Source organism: Rhinatrema bivittatum, chromosome 5, assembly GCF_901001135.1.
Source record: "Rhinatrema bivittatum chromosome 5, aRhiBiv1.1, whole genome shotgun sequence".
Taxonomy (NCBI): domain Eukaryota; kingdom Metazoa; phylum Chordata; class Amphibia; order Gymnophiona; family Rhinatrematidae; genus Rhinatrema; species Rhinatrema bivittatum.
Window position 1 is genome coordinate 259,193,533 of NC_042619.1, and position 21,128 is coordinate 259,214,660.

The 21,128-nt window shown below is 46.5% G+C and overlaps 1 protein-coding gene across 2 annotated transcripts in view; it reads left to right on the forward strand.

Annotated features, from left to right (window-relative positions):
- The first annotated feature begins 478 nt into the window (after window positions 1–478).
- PLPBP (pyridoxal phosphate binding protein) overlaps window positions 479–21,128 on the forward strand; it is a 44,312-nt gene continuing 23,662 nt past the window's right edge. The window contains exons 1-6 of one of the 2 annotated variants that reach the window (XM_029603892.1): window positions 558–631; window positions 1,026–1,104; window positions 10,760–10,867; window positions 11,640–11,675; window positions 11,834–11,909; window positions 12,011–12,145. In XM_029603892.1, the coding sequence (XP_029459752.1) occupies window positions 10,817–10,867; window positions 11,640–11,675; window positions 11,834–11,909; window positions 12,011–12,145 (298 nt within the window). In that variant the 5' untranslated portion in view covers window positions 558–631; window positions 1,026–1,104; window positions 10,760–10,816. Of the gene's footprint in view, window positions 632–1,025; window positions 1,105–10,759; window positions 10,868–11,639; window positions 11,676–11,833; window positions 11,910–12,010; window positions 12,146–21,128 lie in introns of both variants that reach the window. The other variant, XM_029603891.1, reaches the window with a different exon arrangement.

Here is a 21,128-nt window from a genome sequence, read left to right on the forward strand (position 1 = left end):
CACAGTTATGCACAGGTTTAAATCCGCATGGAACAGGAACCAAATATCTCCCACGCCAGCCTCAGTATCTTGAGTATTGCACAAGAGTGCCACCGGCATAAATAGTGCCAGATACTGAATGTCTTTAAGGGGCTTGGAAATTTTACAAAACTGAGACCAGGTCTCTTTGCCAGACGTTAGCAAAACTCTAATTGATGAAGAGATCGGAAGTTCTAAATGATTTAACTCTCTGAATTCTTAATATTAAATATTTTTCCTCTTAAGCACAGGCTTGTATTACAGGAGGTCGCGCGGTTTATCGCACAGACAGACCTAACTCCAAACTGCAGCTCGCGAGCCCTTTAACGATCCGCCCAACGGCAACCCCTCGAGCCCTTCCTGCGACCTCTCCAAGATGGCGGCCCGGGAAGGTCGCTTTCATGCACCGCCCAGCGGCTAGGGATGCCGCGCTGATTGGTCCGAGTGCTGAATTCCTGGGCTTCCATTGGCTGGGCTGGGCGGGGCCCGGAAGCGCTAGATGTGAGGCAGGGAGGGGAGGATGTGGAGGAAAGCAGGAATGTCCGCGGAGGTAGGCAGAGCTCTGAAGGCGGTGCTGGAGCGAGTGCAGCGGGCTGCGGCCCAGAGATCGCAGGTGAGGAGATATCGTCAAAGGCCCTTCCCTCTTCTGCTGATCTGACTCCCACCTATCCATGTGTCTTTATCGCTACTGCCTCTAGCTCTACCGCTATCTCTGATCTTGCTCTTTTGTACCTAGCTTATGCTTCTGTGACTTTAGCTATATTTTTTTTCTTTTGCCCCATGCCAATTAATGTTTCCTTGATTACTGCGATCCTTTATTCCCGCTGTCTTTATCTCTACTGCCCTTCTTTCCAACCCTGTCGCTATTTCTATGCCGGCTTTTCATGCTAACCCAGTTTTTGCATCTGTTCTGCTCCTGTCTCTCTTTGTACCATTGCTATTGCCCCTGTTGCTATCTCCTGTTCTTAACTCCCGTCCCTGCTTTTTCTCGTGTTTTCCACCGCTAGGCCCTGTCCTGTATGATTTATGCGTGCACGGTTTGTGGTGGGGTCTGATCTAGGATCCTGGCGGGGACATTAAACCCAGGTAGGCAGGAAGAGCCGCTTGCATGCCGACTCTGCGAGCCAGTAAAGCATTAGGGTAGCAGACGGGCTTTGGGTCTTGTTGCTTAACGAGCACTGACAGCAGGCTTTCCTTTGATCTTTACTTTCTTGGAGCAAGGAAAACTTTTATATCAGGGAGAGCAGCACATCTTTTGTTTTGAGATACAACTTTATATGTGGTCAGTGATATCATTTTTTGGGGGGAGGTCCGCACAAGCACCTTGATTGCAAAAAGTTGCTAGGACCATAGTCGCCCATCTCCTTCTGCTGCCTATGTCATTTATTCATGCTTTTGCTTTTTTTTTTTTTTTTTCTGGAAAGCGAAGTAGCTTGATGATGAGTACTGGAACCTCCCTTCAGATCTTGGGAGCATAGCAGCTGAAGTCAGGGGTGGGGAGGGATAGAGAGCCTTTTGTGAGGATGTGTGTTCTCTAGCTGTTTGCATAGAAGGCAAGGGATACTCCGGGGCCTTTTTTGTACACTCATTTGAAGACAAAGCAGAGAGTTTTGAGTGTAATCCTGGTTTTAATCAGTAGCCAGTGAAGACTGTAAAGATGTGCCTTTCCAAGATTGTGGCTGCTATGTTTTGCAGGAGTTGTTGTCATATCAAGAAGGTTAGAGAGATACCATTCAGTCCAGAGTTATAAATTGACTGGTGATTAGTGCATGGATATAGGATTGCCAACTTTCAGCTGTCAAATTTCCAAACACTTGGAGATGCTGTTTAGTATATTCGCTGATGAGGTTCACACACGTGACTTTTATTGCCATTCTTCACTGTTAGAAGAATACAGAAATGTAGAATATAACAGCAGATAAGGGCCCATTTAGTCTGCCCCATTTACTTCCTGCTCCAGTGCCATAGACCCCAGTTGAACTCTGACTTTCCCCCTTACCTCTTTTTGTAATTAATGATCCTCTGTACCTGTCCCATGCTTTACTGAACTGTTACTGGTTTTGCCTATATCTCCTCCCCTGGGAAGCCGACACATGTATCCACTGCCCTTTCTGTGAGGAAATATTTTCTGATGTTATTCCTGAGTCTGCCTATTTGGAGCCTCATATCTTTACTACCACCTCTCAAACTTCTTTACTCCCTAGAAGATTTGCTTTTTCCAGTTCAGAAGCCAAACTTCTATAAAACCTTTTTAGGCCTCTGATTAAATCGTGGACTGAAGTCTATCCAAGTGATGCAAAATAAATGTGTCCAACACATATTGAATGTAGAGTAGCCACCAAAGTGCATACAGCATTGTATACTTTGCAGAGGAGGATTGGCTGCTAGCCTGTAGCTGGAAGGCTAAAATCAGATCATTTCTGAACATTTTAGTCCTCTCTTTCTGTTTAGGATCCCAAAAATCTATACAGTCCAGAAAAAATCAACAATTCCCTGTACGTACCCGGATCAGTCCAGACGGTGGGTTATGTCCCTCTTCCAGCAGATAGAGCAAAAACTGTAAGGATAGCCCCTAATAGGTTGGCGAGCCCTCTGTGTCCCTTTAGTATTTCTCTGACTCCAGCAGATGAAGTTGGCATCTGTGGTTCCCCAGTAATCTTTGATAGTAGAAAATTCTATCTTCTTTCTTTGGATGGATCAATTAAAAAAAAAAAAAAGAGGATCAATGAAAGATCTTTGTTTTTTTGTACTTAGTATTCAGTTTTTCATGAAACTTGCAGACAGAACTTTTGGTAGTGGCAGAATTCATATTTTTATCTATGACTGTTTGCTTTTGGGGTAAGTTCTGTGTCATTTCTTTTTCACAGGAGTCCTCTTACTTAACTGCTGTCTGATAGGGGTGCACGTAGGTGGTCCAACCTCCCCCCCCCCCCCCCCCCCCCCTTACAATGACCGGCTGCCCTGAGCGGCCGTTTTCCTCAGGGCAGTTTTCACAGAGAGTCGCCATTCCTCTGTTTGTATCTACTTTATAGCAGCGTGGTCATTGTTTTACCTGCCAAGCAAAGTTTTGCTGCCTACAGCCTCCGGGTAATGTTTTCTGTGCCGGCTCTGTTTTCTCCCTGATGCTGCGTCTGACGCGATGTTGCGCTTGCGGAGAGCCCCGGATCTCTGCTCTCCCGGGACTACCTATGTGCGAGGTGCCTCCCCGGTGGGGAGGGTCTCTCGAGGCCAGCCGGGCGTTCTGCTTCACGCGCTGAAGCGCGCATGCCCTTGGGGAGGTCTGCCCCCATTCCCGTCCAACGCAGGAATGGTGGCCATTTTGGATGCTGAATTGCCTGCTCTGATGCAACCCGATTTGGCTGCAAACTTCGGCTCTTCCCCCCCCCTCGCTGCCGGTTCTCACTCCTGCTATCCTCCCTGATACAGATATACCCTCGGGGCAATTTTCTACCGTTCCTCCCCCTGCTCCTCCTCCTGGGCCTTTTTCTACAGAGTTTATCCTGTTACTTCGTGATGCTTACTTAACAAGACAGCAACAGGACCCAGCTTCAGTCCGTCCCCCCCCCCCCCCCCCCCAAGGTGACCCCCAGGATTGGGGGATGGCTGTCCCTCTACTATGAGGAGTGGGTCAAAATTACCTCAGACCAATGGATCTTGGATATTCTACAGCACAGCTACGCTTTATAATTTGCTCGGCCCCTAAGAAACAGGTTTGTCTTCTCCCCGTGCGGACCAGTGAAGAAACAAGGCATTGTTTGCCAGAAGCTCGATCATCATCTGAATTTAGGGGCCATTCTCCTGGTGTCCTTGGCAGAATAAGGGTTAGGCCATTATTCCATCTACTTTGTCGTCCCCAAAAAGGAAGGGTCCTTCCGCCCAATTTTAGATCTCAAGATGGTCAATAGGGCCCTCAAAATTCCACATTTCAGGATGGAAACATTGCGCTTCGTGATAGCGGCAGTACACGAAGGGGAGTTCTTAGCTTCCTTGGATTTGACTGAGGCCTATCTCCACATCCCAATATTGCAAGACCATCGGCGCTTCCTTCACTTCAAGATCCTCGGCCAGCATTTTCAATTTCAGGCACTGCCCTTCGGGCTGGTGACTGCGCCGCGCATATTCACCAAGGTGATGGTTGTCTTAGTGGTGGCACTATGGAAGGAGGGGATCCCAGTGCACCCTTACCTGGACGCCTGGCTCATCTGAGCGAAGTCCAGGGATCTGTGCCAATGAGCGGTCGATAGAGTTCTCCATCTTCTCCGCGCTCTTGGATGAGTCGTCAATCTTGCCAAGAGCAGTCTTACTCCCTCGCAGATACTTGACTTTCTAGGAGCCTACTTCAATACCATGCTGGGCAAAGTATTCCTTCGGGACTGGGTGCAATCTCTGCTCACTCAGGTGCAGCGCTTCAGCTGTCTTCCTCTCCCCACCATGTGGGACTACCTCCAAGTGCTGGGCTCTATGGCTTCAGATATAGATTTAGTTCCTTGGGCCTTCGCACATATGCGTCCTCTACAGAGTGCGTTACTCTCTCAATGGAAGCCAGTGTCTCGGGAGTTTCAAGCACCCCTCCTGTTGACAAACTTGGCCAGGGCAGTCTGCTTCGGTAGCTCAGTCTGGATCACTTGTTACGGGGAGTGGACTTAGGGGTACCACAGTGGGTGATCGTTACCACAGACGCCAGCCTCTCTGGCTGGGGGGCGGTGTGCGAGATGCAGTCAACTCAAGATCGATAGACGCCCGTGCAGGCGTCATGGCCGATCAATCGTCTGGAGACAAGAGCGGTTCGGCTCGCGTAGAAGCGTTTCCTCCCCCTAGTCCAGGGGCGAGCAGTGCACATACTCCCCGACAACATGATGACAGTCGCATATGTCTACTGCCAAGGGGGAACAAGGAGCCGTCGTATATCCCAGGAGACGGACAAGTTGATGGCGTGGGCGGAGCTCCACCTCTCCAGGCTAGTGGTATCATACACAGCAGGAGTGGACAATGTTCAAGTAGACTTTCTAAGCCGTCAACGCTTGGACCCAGGGGAGTGGGAACCGTCAAGAGGCGATGAAGCTTCTCTTCTGCCGATTTGGGGGGGGGGGGGGGGGGGGCGCCCCATGTAGACCTAATGGCCACTCGGCAAAATGCAAAAGCTCCGCGCTTCTTCAGTCGCAGAAGAGAGCACAGCACGGAAGGAGTGGATGCTCTGGTCCTCCCATGGCCACGGAACCTGCTACTCTATGTATTCCCCCCTGTGGCCTCTGGTGGGAAAGGTGCTTTGGAGAATAGAAACTCACCAAGGGCCAGTAATCCTTGTGGCCCTGAAGGCCATGGTTTGCGGACTTGGTCAACATGGCAGTGGAAGGTCATCTTCACCTGGGACATCTGCCGAACCTCCTACGTCAGGGGGCCGGTATTTTTTGACCAGGCAGATTGCTTCTGTCTTGCGGCCTGGCTTTTGAGAGGCACAGGCTGAGAAGATGAGGTTATCCGGAGGCTGTTATTTCCACTCTCCTCAAGGCCAGAAAAACGTCTATGTCCATTACATAAGTCCATGTCTGGAAAGTATTTGAGGCCTGGTGTGACTCTATGCATATTCCTCCACATCGTGCTTCGGTAGCCAATGTTCTTTCCTTCTTACAACGAGGTCTAGAGAGAGGTTTGGCCTACAATTCCCTGAGAGTTTAGGTGGCGGCCCTTAGTTCCCTCGTGCGTCACCTGGACAGAGCTACTCTTTCTTCTCATCCTGACATAGTACGGTTTTTGTGTGGACAAAAGCACATAAAACCATCCGTTCACAGTTTGTTTCTATCTTGGAGCCTAAATTTGGTCCTCAGGAGCCTGAGCGGCCCACCTTTCGAGCCGCTGGCAAGAGCTACTTCTCAAGATGGTTTTCCTGGTGTCTGTCTGTTCGGCTCGAAGTATCTCAGAAATCCAAGCTCTGTCGTGTAGGGAGCCCTACCTCTGTTTCACAGACTCGGGTGTCTCCTTGATCACGGTACCATCATTTCTGCCTAAGGTGGTCTCCGCTTTTTATTTGAATCAGTTGGTGGAACTTCCATCTTTTCCGGATGAAGAGTCCAGAGAACTTCGGCTTGATGTCAAGCGCATCCTCATTCGATATTTGGAAGTTACTAATGATTTCCGTTTGTCGGATCACCTCTTTGTACTTTGGAGCGGGCCCAACCGAGGAAACAAAGCTTCAGTGGCTAAAGGAAGCTATCTCTTCAGCGTCCATCGGTGCTGGTCATTCGCCTCCAGAGGGCATCAAGGCCCATTTGCTTCGTGGTCAAGCAGCTTCCTGGGCAGAAAGCCAGGCTGTCTCTCCGCAGGAGATCTGCAGAGCAGCCACCTGGAAATTGTTGCACACATTTGCACGGCAATATTGTCTGAATGTCCAACTACCGGTGTTTGGCTCTTTTGGTGCTCAAGTCATTCGAGCTGGGCTCTGGGGCCCACCCTACATAGGAAGCTTTGGTATATCCCACTGTCTGGACTGATCCGGGTACGTACAGGGAAAAGAAAATTATTCCTTACCTGCTAATTTTCATTCCTGTAGTACCACAGATCTGGCCAGATGCCATCCCTAAGGATTTATGGGATAGGGATTATTCTCAGCTCGACTGCTTAATTCACTTGTGATGTTTTTGTGACTGACTAATGGTTCATTTTTGCAAGTTTCTACACGTTTACAGTTCAAAGTTCGATGTTCTCTTGATCCATCCAATGTTTTCTTACCTGCTTTGATATTCTTTATACTGAAGGGATGCAGAGGGTGCTCCAACCTATTATGGGCCATCCTTACAGTTTTTGCTTTGACTCCATCTGCTGGAAGGGGGACATAACCCACTGTCTGGACTGATCCATGGTACTACAGGAACGAAAATTAGCAGGTAAAGAATACTTTTTTCTTTTGGCAATCCTACATGGATAACCAATGCAAGGTTGTACTGATCTACGTAGTTGCTTAATTGTTGAATCTGGCGGAGTTACCTAAAGGAGACTCTCATCTTTGAGATGTGTGATTCTATCATGAGATTAGGATGAAATTGAACCCCTGGGATTCTTACTGGGTTGAAGGGGAATTCCTGATAATGCATAGTCTGTAGTGTGTGACCTCAGCGGCCAAGCCGGAGGAGTTCGTATTTGGAGAGCTTAAATTTGATTTTGTGGTTGCTAAGCCATCCGGCCACCACAATCAGACAGTTGCTGAGATTGGCGATGGGAGAGGCTTGGCCAAGTTTAATGCAAAGTTGGATGTCATCTGCAAACAGGAAGTTAAGGGTAGAAGGGAAGCATCTTGACCCATAATAAACATTATAGGGGCTGTTTTCAAACTATGCAGGGACATGCAAAGTCCACGGTTACTCTTAATTGTGGACTTTGCAACAGTTCGCAAAGGGAAAGTATGAGTGTACTTCCCTTCGAAAATTGCGTGGAGAAAAAGTACCTGCTGAGCTCTGTGCCTGTTTTTTCTGCAGATACTTTTCTCCTGAAAAATACTGCACAGTCAGGCCGATGCAATATCATGCGCTGGCCGCAGCGCACGACTCAACCTGCGATTGGATGCATGTCCATAACCCCCCATGCAAAATGGGGGTTAGTGCGTCCAATCGCGTGAGTAGGTAATAGCGCTCTTCACGTGCCAATGCATGTTGATGAAGGTATTATCTATTCCCCCCCCTCCCCCCATGTAGAAAGAAATAGTATTTATTTATTTTATTTATTTGGTTGGTTTTATATACCGACAACCGTTTGCACATCGTGCCGGTTTACAGATAACTTATAACACATAATATATAGGCGAGGCCTTTACAAGGAACAGTTTGTAACATAAATGCAGTAACATGGCAATTAACTAGAAAAATAAGTAGGTGAGGGAAGGGTAGGGATATACGAGACAAGGGGAGGGGGAGGGGTGAAAATGGAGAACATGGGGAAAAGATATGTACAGGGGTTCGAGGAACAATTAATATGTACATAGGTTATATACAAAGTTTTTGGTTTTTGTTTTGTTTTTTTTTTTTTGTTTTTTTTTTTGTTTAGATTTGAAGCTTCTTGGAGGGGGTGGGTGTCGGGTGTAGGTCTTGAGGGGGAGTGTTGGTGAGAGGTGGTGGTCGGGTTAGGGTGTTAGTAAGAGATGAGGATGATTGGGGGAATGCTTGGAGGAAGAGCCAGGTTTTGAGTTTCTTTTTGAAGGTGGGTGTGGAGGTTTCAGTACGTAGGTCAGGAGGCAGGGAGTTCCAGAGGGAAGGGCCTGCGAGAGAGAGGGCCCTATTGGTGGTGGAGATGAGTCTTGTAGATTTTATTGAAGGGGGGATAAGGGTTCCACGGAGAGAGGAGCGGGTGGGTCTTGTGGAGATCCGAGGGAGGAAAGGTGGGTTTAGCCAATTGTAATGTTCGTTGGCAATACTTTTGTGGATGAGGGTAAGGGTCTTGTAAATAATTCGTGAGTGAATGGGAAGCCAATGGAGATTAATGAGGGTGGGAGTAATATGGTCTTTCTTATTGGCATTGGTTAGGATACGTGCAGTAGCGTTTTGAAGGAGTTGTAGAGGTTTGATGTGGGTAGCAGGGAGACCAAGTAGGAGTGCATTACAGTAATCAATTTTTGAGAAGATTATAGATTGAAGTACTGTGCGGAAATCAGAGAAGTAGAGAAGGGGTTTAAGTTTTTTGAGGGTTTGTAGTTTGAAGTAACAGCTGCTAAGGATAGATTTGATGTATGGTTTGAAGGTTAGTTGGTTATCGAGAATAACCCCCAGGTTTCTTGTGTCAGAGAGAAAATTGGGGGGGTGGAGGGTGGCGGGAAAGGGTATGGAAGCATGTTTTGAGGAGATGAGGAGGAGTTCCGTTTTTTGCGGATTAAGGGCTAGGTGCATGTCAGTGAGAAGTTGGTTTATGGAGGTGAGGATGGTGTTCCATTTTTGGAGAGCAGTGAGTACAGAATTTGTGAAGGGAATGAGGATTTGCACATCATCGGCATAGATGAAGTGTGTAATACCAAGGTTGGAGAGGAGGTTTGTGAGGGGGAGCATGTAGATGTTAAATAGGGTGGAAGAAAGGGAGGATCCTTGGGGGACGCCACAGTCGAGATTAACAGGGGGGGATGTAAAGTTGTCGGTGAGGACTGTGTAAGTTCGGTTTTGGAGGAAGGACTTTATCCATGAAAGAGCGGTACCTGTGATTCCTATGCTGATGAGAGTGTTGATGAGGATGTTATGATTTACGGTATCGAAAGCGGCGGAAATATCTAGCATGGCGATAAGGTAGGAGTTACCGGCGTCCATACCTTTGATGATAGTGTCTGTGAGGGAGAGGAGAAGGGATTCTGTACTGAGGTGTTTTCGGAAGCCATATTGTGTGGGAAGGAGTATGTTGGCTTGTTCTAGGTGGTCAGAAAGACGGGAGTTAACTAGTTTCTCCATGATTTTGGATTGATTTTGGATTGATTTTGGAGATAGTCCGCCCGATTGGCACGTTTTTACTCGCCAAAATTAACTCCTGCCCTGAGCAGGCATTAATTTTGGAGGAGCCAAAAAACTGTACAGAAAAGCCGAAAATACTGCTTTTTTAAACTTCCTCCAACTTAATATCGTGGTGATGTTAAGTTGGAGGAACTAAAAAATTAGAATGTCCAGGGAAAGAGTAAAAAAAAAAAAAAGGTGCCAGCGATCAGGTTAAGAAAAGGGACATTCGGTTAATGAGCGTTTTTCTTAATCGACTGACAGCCACTTCTCCCAGGTGCCCACTGCTGAGGAGGCGCTAGGGGTGCGTAATTTCCCGTAGCGCCTCCTTTTTACAGTGGCCTGTGATTTAAATATTATATCAGGCACCTGGGAGAGGTGGATCGGTGCATGTTAAGGGAGTGCCAATACTGCTTTGGCCTGATAGTTTTTGAAAATGTAAAAATACATGCAGTTATCTATCCCCTGTCAGCAGATATTTTGTGGATCTCTGCCTGTACTTTTACCTATATGCAGGGTGGAGCATTTTCATGCCATCTGTTTACCCAGGTAAATGTTTTTGAAAATTTATCATGTATGTGCAGATCAGTTCCGAGCAAAGCATTTGGCTGGCATAAGGGGAAGTAAATTAACCCTAGAAATAATCTGCATTGCAGCTTCGTATGGAGAGCAGGCATATTAGCGAGGGTCACGCATTGCCTCAGGTTCGCTGAAAGCAGTACAACATTGTTGCCTGCAGTGACACATACACATACATGTGCACATACACCCACATACATACATGTATACGGGTGTGAATATATCTGTATACATACATACACATTTGGGACTCTTTGTGGCAGTGAGCCAACTGTGGCTGTTCCCAGGGGCTCGGTGAAATTGCTGTAGTATAAGAAAAATAAATGGGCAGTAAGATTTGTGGCTGCCCAAGGTACAGCTTGTGCTTATGGTGCTGTCACTCCAGAAGTGTTTCAGGTTGAAGAGTAAGATTAGTTCTTTACTGCCGAGAGAGGGCTTTTTCATTCAGACCTGAATGTTCAGTTGTCTAGGCTTCTTTACACAGCTGTAAATGAGCTGCTGAGTCCCCACACAGTCGTTACATGGACTGATACTTTGTGCTTGCGTTGAGCCATGAATGGGTAAGAGGGGGCTGGTAAGAGTATTCTTGAATGGTGGTGTGGCTGCAAAGCGCAAACATTGTAGTGAAAACTGATGGCAGTGCTTCTGAAATCTTTTCCCGGAGAGCATTTCTTTATTTCACCAAGTGCTGCTTCCTTCACCACCAGAGTCTCCCAGCAGTCCAACCACGACTTGTGGCAGTCAGCAAAACCAAACCTGTGAGCATGGTGATTGAGGCCTACGCCCAGGGACAGCGCTACTTCGGAGAAAACTACGTAAGAGCCACTTGTTGCTTTTTCTTCTTATCTGTTGTAACACCGCGTTAAAGGGAGGACAGTCACAAAACCGCTCATTATGTCAGAACTCTGCTCTTTATCCCCTGAGCCAGTGACCTAGCAGCGAGATGAGTCTCGGAGCCGTGTTCTGGCTGTCGTCTGTTAAGGTAAAATGTTTGCACTAGCTGGCTCTTTTTTTTTTTTTTTTGTGTAGAGCTTCATTAAAGCAGTGATCTTTCTGAGGGCCCTAGTGAGCTTACCTGGCTGTGGGCTTTTGGCATGCAGGGGGAGATAGAAAAGATGCTCTGTGCTTGGAACCTATTCAGAGGGATATTTCTATCCTGTGCATCGTGTCTGTAGAGTATGCCCAGTATACGTTGCCAGCCGCCTCTGTCCGCAGAGAGTGCTCGCTGGGGAGCTGCTCCATGGCAGCCGTGCATGGTGATGAGGAAGAGTTGGGTTTGATTCTCGTGCCCAGCTGCTAGAGGACATGGCAGAGGCCCAGCCATCTTGCCTGACTTCCCACAGGTAAAGTGCCCGGTGTACTGTCACTGCAAAGAGGGGAAGGGAATCCCAAGTAACATTAAAGAAAACCTTTTGTCATGCCATAGTCCCACCTGAACTGGGAGCCCACAAGAGAAAGCTGTTGGGTAAAGTGTCCCAGCACTCCATGGCCATTTCGGGTGCCAGCTCTTGTCTGTCTGTAATTTTAGTCCTAGAAAGCAGAAAGAATGGCACTTCCTAATAACTGAAATATTTTAATTCTCCCCAGGTTCAAGAGCTGTTAGAAAAAGCATCGGACTCCAAAGTAAGTGTGTTACTGAATTTTCTTGCACAATTCCTGCATATGTATCTAGGGAGATTGCCCAAGAAGCACCAGATGCCATCTGCTTTCTTCCCCAGGGGTAACTGTGGGAACTGTACAGAGCCCTGGAATTCTAGTGATTACATTTAATTTTTTTCCAGATTCAGGCTGCGTGTCCAGAGATTAAATGGCATTTTATAGGTCACCTACAGAAAAACAACATCAACAAATTAGTTGGTATATAAATTTATTTATTTATATATTTATTGAGTGCATGTAATGATACCATGGTTTTTGAATCTCTGTCTGTCCTCACTGTCTCTCCTTTTTCCCTGCAGCTGTTCCTAACCTCTTTATGCTGGAGACACTGGACTCCATCAAGTTGGCAGACAAGGTGAACAGCTCCTGGCAGAAGAAGGGGTCACCGGAGAGGCTAAGGGTCATGGTGCAGGTCAACACAAGCGGAGAATGTAGTGAGTACCCAGATATGACTTTCTGTTGGCGGTGGTCTGCAGATGTGCTAGTCTTCCTCCTCTGCGCACTTCGCATGAACAGTTTGATTTTTTTTTTCTTTTAGCTGGAGCATAAACAATTCCAGTTTCTTCAAAGTCGGGATGGGGTGTGTGATCACAGATGAGTGCAATTTGGGGGGGGGGGGGGGGGGGGGGGGGGGGGGGGGTAAATTTACAAGAGGCTGTATGGTGATCTGAATTCTGCAATGAGCATCTGATAAAGCGATCAACTCCATCCCCAGAGCTCATGTGGTGTAGTGATTTTGAATGTCTCTAATGTTGATCCAAGAAAAGCTATTGGAACCTGCACAGAACCCAGTACAAGAAGTCAGAGGAGGTGATGGGTGAGGATTTGGGACCAGATTTGGTTACTGCATTTGCTTGTTAACCTGGTCCTTGTAGGTGACTGACAGAAAAAATGTGATGACAGAAAGACTTGTATGGTCTATCTAGTCGACCCATTCACACCAGCTGCTCAGCTGTACAGTCCCTACTGATCCCTCAGATTCCCTGTCCCATGTGTTCTTGAATCCATCTGCTTTCCTTGTCTCTACCATCTCCAGTTCAGACTCCTGGGTTTTGCATCCCTGCCCGCAGATGGAGACAGAAAAAGATTCACAGACACTGCTACATAACCTACTGTGCCATCTGCAGTCCCTCAGTATTTCTCTGTCTCTGGTAGATGGTGTAAAACCTGCAGTCTGGAATAGAAAAAAGAAAATAAAGGAAGACAAGATTTCTGGATCTTCTCGGACGTTGTGAGTTCCTGGTGAGGCCATCCCCCCTCTCTGGTCTGAGCTGGACAAGCAGGGCTTGGTGACTCTTTGGTAGCTCGATCCTGAGGTCCTTGGAGTAGACATCTGGTGATCCAGATCCCTCGTCCCAGTGCTGCCTCGTGGGGGATCCACTGCACTACAGGCTTGGTGGAAAGGGAAGTATCCCTTTTTGGCTTTTTGTCCTGGGCTGGGACGTTAGTGTGGTTTTCTTTTTTTTTGTTTGTTTTTAAACACAACTGCCTCGCAGGGGTGCACTAGCCAATCCCTGTAGCAATCGGGATGGGGGGCAGGACTGGTGACAGACTTTTTTCTCCTGAGGTCAGTGTGGGAGTGGCAGCACACGGTTCCAGGCCATGTGGCAATATTGCGTGACAATTCATGTCACGCTTGCAGAGAATCGCAGCTGCGGCTGAATCGGGCGGGCTTGTGCTCCATCTGTGTTTCGGGTGGAGAAGAGACTTCGGGAGTGCCTGCCGCTGGTTCTAAACGTGCTCGTGTTTTGGGGGTGTCCAGGCCTGCCATGGAGGTTTTCCCCGTCAGCGCAGGAACAGCAGCCGTCTTAGATTCGCTTGCAGAGTCGGCAAAGGGTCGGCTCTGATTTAGAGGATTTTCCCATAAGTCTTGTTTCTGAAGAATTGCAACATTTTTCTGTCTTTTTTTTTTTTTTTTTTTAACTAATACATAAGACTTGTTTAGCAAGGAAAGCAGCAGGAAATTACTCTAGGTCTCTGTCTCAGCCCGCTGTTGAACCCCAACCAATGGGGACGCCCCTGCAGCCAAATAGAAAGTGCTCAGTGAGGTTTGGCATGTTTTGGCCCTCTCAGGCAGGTGGTATCGATGGGGATACTGAGGACTCAAAGGATTCTGATGCTGTGGCAGGGGATTCCCTGGGAGTAGACCGATGCCTGATGTGACCCAGAGGATGTTCCAGTGGCCGAAAAGGATGATCCCAAGGTGGTACACCCTTTTTCGCAGAGGGGAGCTCTGGCCTTTGATTCCGCATGTGCTTCAAGAGCTGGGAATCAAATTTTCATAAGAGTCTGACCTGAAAGGAATGGATCCCATGTTGGATGTTTGCAGGATCCAGCGAAAGCTTTCCCCTTTCATAAATTGGTGAAGAAGGTAGTTCGGAAGTGGGACACTTCCGAGTCTGGCTTAAAGGCTGGCAGAGCTATGGAAAAGTTTTATCCTTTGCTGGAGGAGACAACGGAGCTTTAAACTCTCCCTAAGGTTGACAATTCGATGTTGGCAGTAACTGGGCAGGAGAGAGACCTTGGGGTGATAGTGTCTAATGATCCGAAGTCGGCGAAACAATGTGACAAGGCGATAGCTAAAGCCAGAAGAATGCTGGGCTGCATTGAGAGGAATATCGAGTAAGAAAAGGGAAGTGATTATCCCCTTGTGCAGGTCCTTGGTGAGGCCTTACCTGGAGTACTTTGTTCAGTTCTGGAGACCGTATCTCCGAAGGGACAGAGACAGGATGGAGGCGGTCCAGAGAAGGGCGACCAAAAAGGTGGAGGGTCTTCATCATCAAATGACTTATGAGGAGAGATTGAAGAATCTAAATATGTACACCCTGGAGGAAAGGAGGAGCAGGGGTGATGTGATACAGACTTTTGGATACTTGAAAGGTTTTAATGATCCAAAGACAACGATAAACCTTTTCTGTTAAAAAAAAAAATCAGCAGAACCAGGGGTCACGATTTTAAAACTCTAGGGAGGAAGACTCAGAACCAATGTCAGGAAGTATTTCTTCACGGAGAGGGTGGTAGAGGAGGAAGTGGTGAAGACCAAAACTGTGAAGGATTTCAAAGGGGTGTGGGATAAATACTGTGGATCCATAGAGTCTAGAGGAAGTGAATGAAGAGAAGAGGCATGGGGGTGGCTTGCGGGATTGATGGCTACTATCTGGAGATGTATATCCTTATTCAATAAACATGCATACGGTTAATGCGACTCCAACATTGCTCTATATTTCAACAGCAAGAGGAAATGTGGAAAAAAGGATTTGCATCCACATAAAAGCAAGGGAGTAGCTTGCTTGTTACGGCGGTTACTACCCCAAACCAATTAGCTGGATACTTCACTTAGATGCAGCTCCAGCACTGCTATCTATGATGGCGGGGGTGGAAGGGAAATAGAACCAAAAAAATTATTTAAAGGAACAAGAGTAACAGAAAAGTATGAAAAAAAAAGTGTGAAAGCTTGCTGGGCAGACTGGATGGACTGTTTGGTCATCTTCTGCCGTCATTTCTATGGCTTTACCCAGGGCAAGTCTTGCCTCACAAATCTTCACTTTTTTTGAACGAGTTAATAAACATGTGGATAAAGGTGAACTGGTAGATGTGGTATACTTGGATTTTCAGAAGGGTTTGACAAATTTCCTCATGAGAGGCTTCTAGGAAAAGTAAAAAGTCATGGGATAGGTGGCGATGTCCTTTCGTGGATTGCAAACTGGCTAAAAGACAGGAAACAGAGAGTAGGATTAAATGGGCAATTTTCTCAGTGGAAGGGAGTGGACAGTGGAGTGCCTCAGGGATCTGTATTGGGACCCTTACTTTTCAATATATTTATAAATGATCTGGAAAGAAATACGACGAGTGAGATAATCAAATTTGCAGATGACACAAAATTGTTCAGAGTAGTTAAATCACAAGCAGATTGTGATAAATTGCAGGAAGACCTTGTGAGATTGGAAAATTGGGCATCCAAATGGCAGATGAAATTTAATGTGGATAAGGGCAAGGTGATGCATATAGGGAAAATAACCCATGCTATAATTACACAATGTTGGGTTCCATATTAGGTGCTACAACCCAAGAAAGAGATCTAGGTGTCATAGTGGATAACACATTGAAATCGTCGGTTCAGTGTGCTGCGGCAGTCAAAAAAGCAAACAGAATGTTGGGAATTATTAGAAAGGGAATGATGAATAAAACAGAAAATGTCATAATGCCTCTGTATCGCTCCATGGTGAGACAGCATCTTGAATACTGTGTACAATTCTGATCACCGCATCTCAAAAATGATATAATTGTGATGGAGAAGGTATAGAGAAGGGCTACCAAAATGATAAGGGGAATGGAACAGCTCCCCTTTGAGGAAAGACTAAAGAGGTTAGGACTTTTCAGCTTGGAGAAGAGACGGCTGAGGGGGGATATGATAGAGATGTTTAAAATCATGAGAGGTCTAGAACGGGTAGATGTGAATCGGTTATTTACTCTTTCGGATAGTAGAAAGACTAGGGGGCACTCCATGAAGTTAGCATGGGGCACATTTAAAACTAATCTGAGAGAGTTCTTTTTTACTCAACGCACAATTAAACTCTGGAATTTGTTGCCAGAGGATGTGGTTAGTGCAGTTAGTATAGCTGTGTTTAAAAAGGGATTGGATGGGTTCTTGGAGGAGAAGTCCATTACCTGCTATTAAGTTCACTTAGAGAATAGCCACTGCCATTAGCAATGGTAACATGGAATAGACTTAGTTTTTGGGTATTTGCCAGGTTCTTATGGCCTGGATTGGCCACTGTTGGAAACATGATGCTGGGCTTGATGGACCCTTGGTCTGACCCAGTATGGCATTTTCTTATGTTCTTAACGAAGAAGACTACAATTCATCTAGTGGGGTCTGCCGCTTTAAGAGATGTGCAAGATCGCAAGTTGGAAGTTCACCTCAAGAAGTTCTTTGAGTTCTCTGCCCTGAGCATAAGGGCTTCAATTTGCAGCAGTTTTATGCACAGAGCATGTCTGCATTGGGTCCAGCAATTACAGGAGTCACAGGCTACGTCGGGGCCAGCAACACAGCAGGCTGAACATTTAGAAGTGGCTGTAGCATACGGGGTGGATGCCTTGTATGATCTGATCAGGATATCTTTCAGGATCATAATGTCTGATGTCAGCGAGAAGATTATGGCTACGAAACTGGTTGGCAGGTGTTTGATCCAAATCTCAGCTGGGAGCTCTTTTGTTTAAGGGCAGGTTCTTGTTCAGGGAGGATTTAGAGCAGTTAATGAAGCATCTGGGAGAGTCCAAAGTGCACAGATTTCCAGAAGACAAGCCGAAGGGCAGACAGGTTTTTTTTTTCCTGCTTAGGCATGGTTTCAAGACAATAAGAGATTTCACCAAACTAAGGGTTCTTTGGGATTTTGGAAACAAACCTCAGTCAGAGCTCAGTCCTGGAGTCGGTCCTTTCGGGGTGGTTGGAAGCCATTCTGAGAGAACCCCAGGGCAGGAGGTGAGAAGTCCTTGCAATGAAGTGAGGATGGTCCACTCTTCAGTTATGACCATTGGAGGGCACTTAGTACTCTTTTACGAGAAGTGCTCCAAAATTACCATGGACCAGTGGGTCCTAAATGTGATAAAGATGGCTACATGTTAGAATTATCTCGTCTGATTCAAGACGCTTGCATTGTGTCCCCTTGCACTTCTCATGCCAAGCGCTGTTCAAGGGACAGTGGACCACTTGCATCATCTGGGGATCTAATGCCAATTCTTCCAGAGTAGCAAAACAGGAAGGTATTCCATTTTTCATGATGCCAAAAAAGGAGGGGATATTTCGGCCAATTTTGGATTTAAAGATGGTAAATGCGGCTCTTAAGGTTCCTCATTTGTATATGTAGACCCTGAGGTCAGTATAGTGGTGATATGCAAAGGGAGTGTTTGGCGTCTCTTGACAGAGGCATATCTACTCATAGCCATCAGGCCAGAGCACCAGCAGTTTCTAAGATTCATGCTTCTAGGGGAACATTTTCAGTTAAGGCCCTTCCCTTTGGATTGGCAAAGGCTCCATGTACGTTCACCAAGGTGATGGTGATGGAGGCAGCCTTGCGACGGGAAGGTTTGTTGTGTATCCGTATCTGGACGACCTCCTCATTTATGCGCCATCTCACTTCCTCTCACACTGGCTATCTGGAGGCTTGATTCAACACACTGGAGGGAAGAATGTTTCTCACGGAAGAAAGGATGCTGAAGTTTCAGGGTCAAGTTTGACACTTTTTGGGCTTTTGGTGCTCAAGGTGCTATTTGCAAGTCCTAGGCTCTGTGGCATGGACCTTGGAGCTGGTGCCTTGGGTGTTTGTGCATTTGTGGCCTCTTCAGAGGGCTGCTCTTTCCTGTTGAAACTTCTCTCACAATCGATTCCAATGTCCCCTTCCACTCATGGGGGAAGGCAGAGACTGTCTTGTGTGGTGTGGAATTGGAAGTTTTGGATTGGGTGATACTCACTCACAACCAATGCCAGCCTTTCTGGCTTAGGAGCAGTGTTTCAGGATCAGTCTGCTCAGGGCCAATGGTTGAAGAACATGAAGCCTCTTTCTATCAATCAGAGAGTGTGTGTTTCACTTTGCTTGCCTTTCTGCCATGATTACATGCTGTCTGGTGTGAGTCCTATCAGACAATGCAACAACTGTGGCCTATGTCAGTTGACAGGGAGGAACCAAGAGTAGGGTGGTGGCTTTAGAGACCCAGGAGTTGATTCTCTGAGTGGAACAGCACTTGGAGATGTTGGCAGCATCTCACATCGCCGGGGTGCACAATATTCAGGTACATTTTCTCAGTCGACAAAAACTAGACCCCCAGGGAGTGGGAGCTTTTGGAGGCAACCAGACTGAATGCCAAGGCGTCTCGTTTTTACAGCTGCCACAGAGAACTCTGGGCAAAAGGCATCGATCTAGATCTACCATGGCCTCGGAGCATTTTTCTTTCTTTTCTCCATGGCTACCGGTGGACAAAGTGATGTGTTGACTAGGGAAACATCCAGGCAATGTAGTTTTAGTAGCTCTGAAGTGGCTTCATTGACCATGGTTCACAGATCTAGTCAACATGGCCATAGAAAGCCACTGAGATTTGGACATCTGTACAGCCTTCTCTGCCTGGACCCAATATCTTCGGATCAGGCCTGGCTTTGGAGAAGAAACATCTAAAACAGAGGGGATATTCCAAAGCAGTTATTGCCACCTTATTGCAAGCCAGGTGGCCTTTCACATCCTTGGTGTATGAGAGGATTTGAGGGTTGACAAATCCTGGTGTACTGTTAACTGAGTGCAGCCTATTTTGGTTTTTCTGCAGGAGAGTTTGGTCAAGGGTTTGGCCTTTAATTATCTTAGTGCACAGCCTCGGGCTTTCTCTGCCCAAGGGATATACTATGTCCGCTCATCCGGATGTTGTATGTTTTCTTCAGGTAGTGAAGAATTTGCGTCGTCTGGTGAGAAAGATCTGTCCCTCTTGGAATCTTAATCTGGTGCTTAGAGGCATACATATCACTCTGTTTTGAACCACTGAGGAGGGCAACTATAAAAAGCACTTGACTCTGAAGGTAATGTTTCTGGTGGCTATCTGTTCAGCAAGGAGAATCTTAGAGCTTCAGGCTTTGTCGTGTCAAGATCTTTCTGCAGATTTCAGTGAGGGGTATCCTTGCGTATGGTGCCTTTCTTTCTGCCCAAGATAGTTTCAGCATTCCATCTTAGTCAAATTATGGAACTCCTGGATTTTCCGGGTTTGGATTCCTCCACACCTCCCGCAAGAGAGCTTAAGCCCTTGGATGCGAAGCATGCATTGTTGAGGTAATGATTTCCATAGATCAGATCACCTTTTTGTATTGTTGAATGGTCCATCTAAGACTGCAATTGCATGTTAGCTTAAGGAGGTAATTGGATCAGCTTATATATCTAAGGATTGTCCCGTACCTAATGGTTTAAAGGCTTACTTGATGCGTTCTCAGGTGACCTCTTGGGCCGAGTTACACCGGGTGTTTCTGCAGGAGATTTGCAGGGCGATTACTTGGAAGTGGTTGCACACTTTCGCTAGCCCTTATCACTTGGATGTCGGGGCTCTGGCTTCCATGTGCGTTGGTGAGAGTGTTCTATGAGCAGGACATTCCAGGTCCCACCCTGTATAGGGGAGCTTAGGTATATCTCAGGAGTCTGGACCGATCTGGGATTTGAACAGGAAAAGAAAATTGGTTCTTAACGTGCTAATTTTTGTTTCAAGAACATCACAGATCAGTCTAGAGATGTACCTATGGGGGGGGGGGGGGGGGAGGGGGAAGACTCTGCAGCTTGTATGATGGTTTGTAGATAATGCAGAGGAGTTGGAGGTTTTCAATGCTGTTAATTTACTTTATTTTTTGGGAACGAGTTTCCATTTTGTTCCAACTTCACCTTCCTCCTTCTCGTTGTGGGAAATTGATTTTAAAGTTCTAAGTGTTACTGTCACCTTGGCTTGGGAACTGGTCAGTAGTGAGAGAATGCAGGTGGCACATTAGGTGATGTAGCAGTGTCGGTGAACCTTTTCCTGTCTCCATCTGCTGGCAGGAATGCAAAGCCCAGGAGTCTGGACTGATCTGGGATATTCCAGGAATGAAAATTAGCAGATAAGAACCAATTTTCCTATCTTTAAATCTGTCCTCAAACACTTTACAATGAAGACCACTGATCATTTCAGTAGCTACTGTCTGGACTGACTCCATCCTGTTTATATCCTTTAGAAGGGGCGGTCTCCAGAACTGTACACAGTATTCCAAGTGAGGTCTCACCAATGACCTATACAGGGGCAATATCACCTCCCTTTTTTTGCTGACCATTCCTCTTCTATGCAGCCAAACATCTTTCAGGCTTTTGCCAAGCCCATCAAATAAGATCACCCCAGATACCACTCTTGTTTTGTGCCTAGAAGAATTTCACCACTCCTGTACCATTCCCTTGGGTTTTGCAGCCCGAATGCATGACTTTGAATATTTTTGCATTAAATCTTAGTTACCAGAATTATCATCCATACCTTGCACATTTTGGTATCAACTACAAAAAGACTTGCCTTTCTTGCCAGTTCTAACACTTTTTTTTCCCTTACCTTTTTAGCTGCTTATTTAGCAGCCTCTTTCATCTTACCTTTTATTTACTTCCTTGACCAAAAAAAAATTAGATGTACTTATCTCCTTTTAGTTTTGCCCACTGCTCTTATTTCCCCCTAATGTTCCCATCCAGCTAACAACTCCTTAAGGTACTTCTCCATTTTAAGAAAGGATCCCTGCAGTCTAGGATCCTGGCCTTTGAATGAACCATCACTGCTCATGTTCTAATACTGAGCCACAGCATCATCCAGTGATCACTGGATCCCAGATGATCATCTACTACGACATCAGAAATGCTCTCCCCATTGAAAAGCACCAGGTCC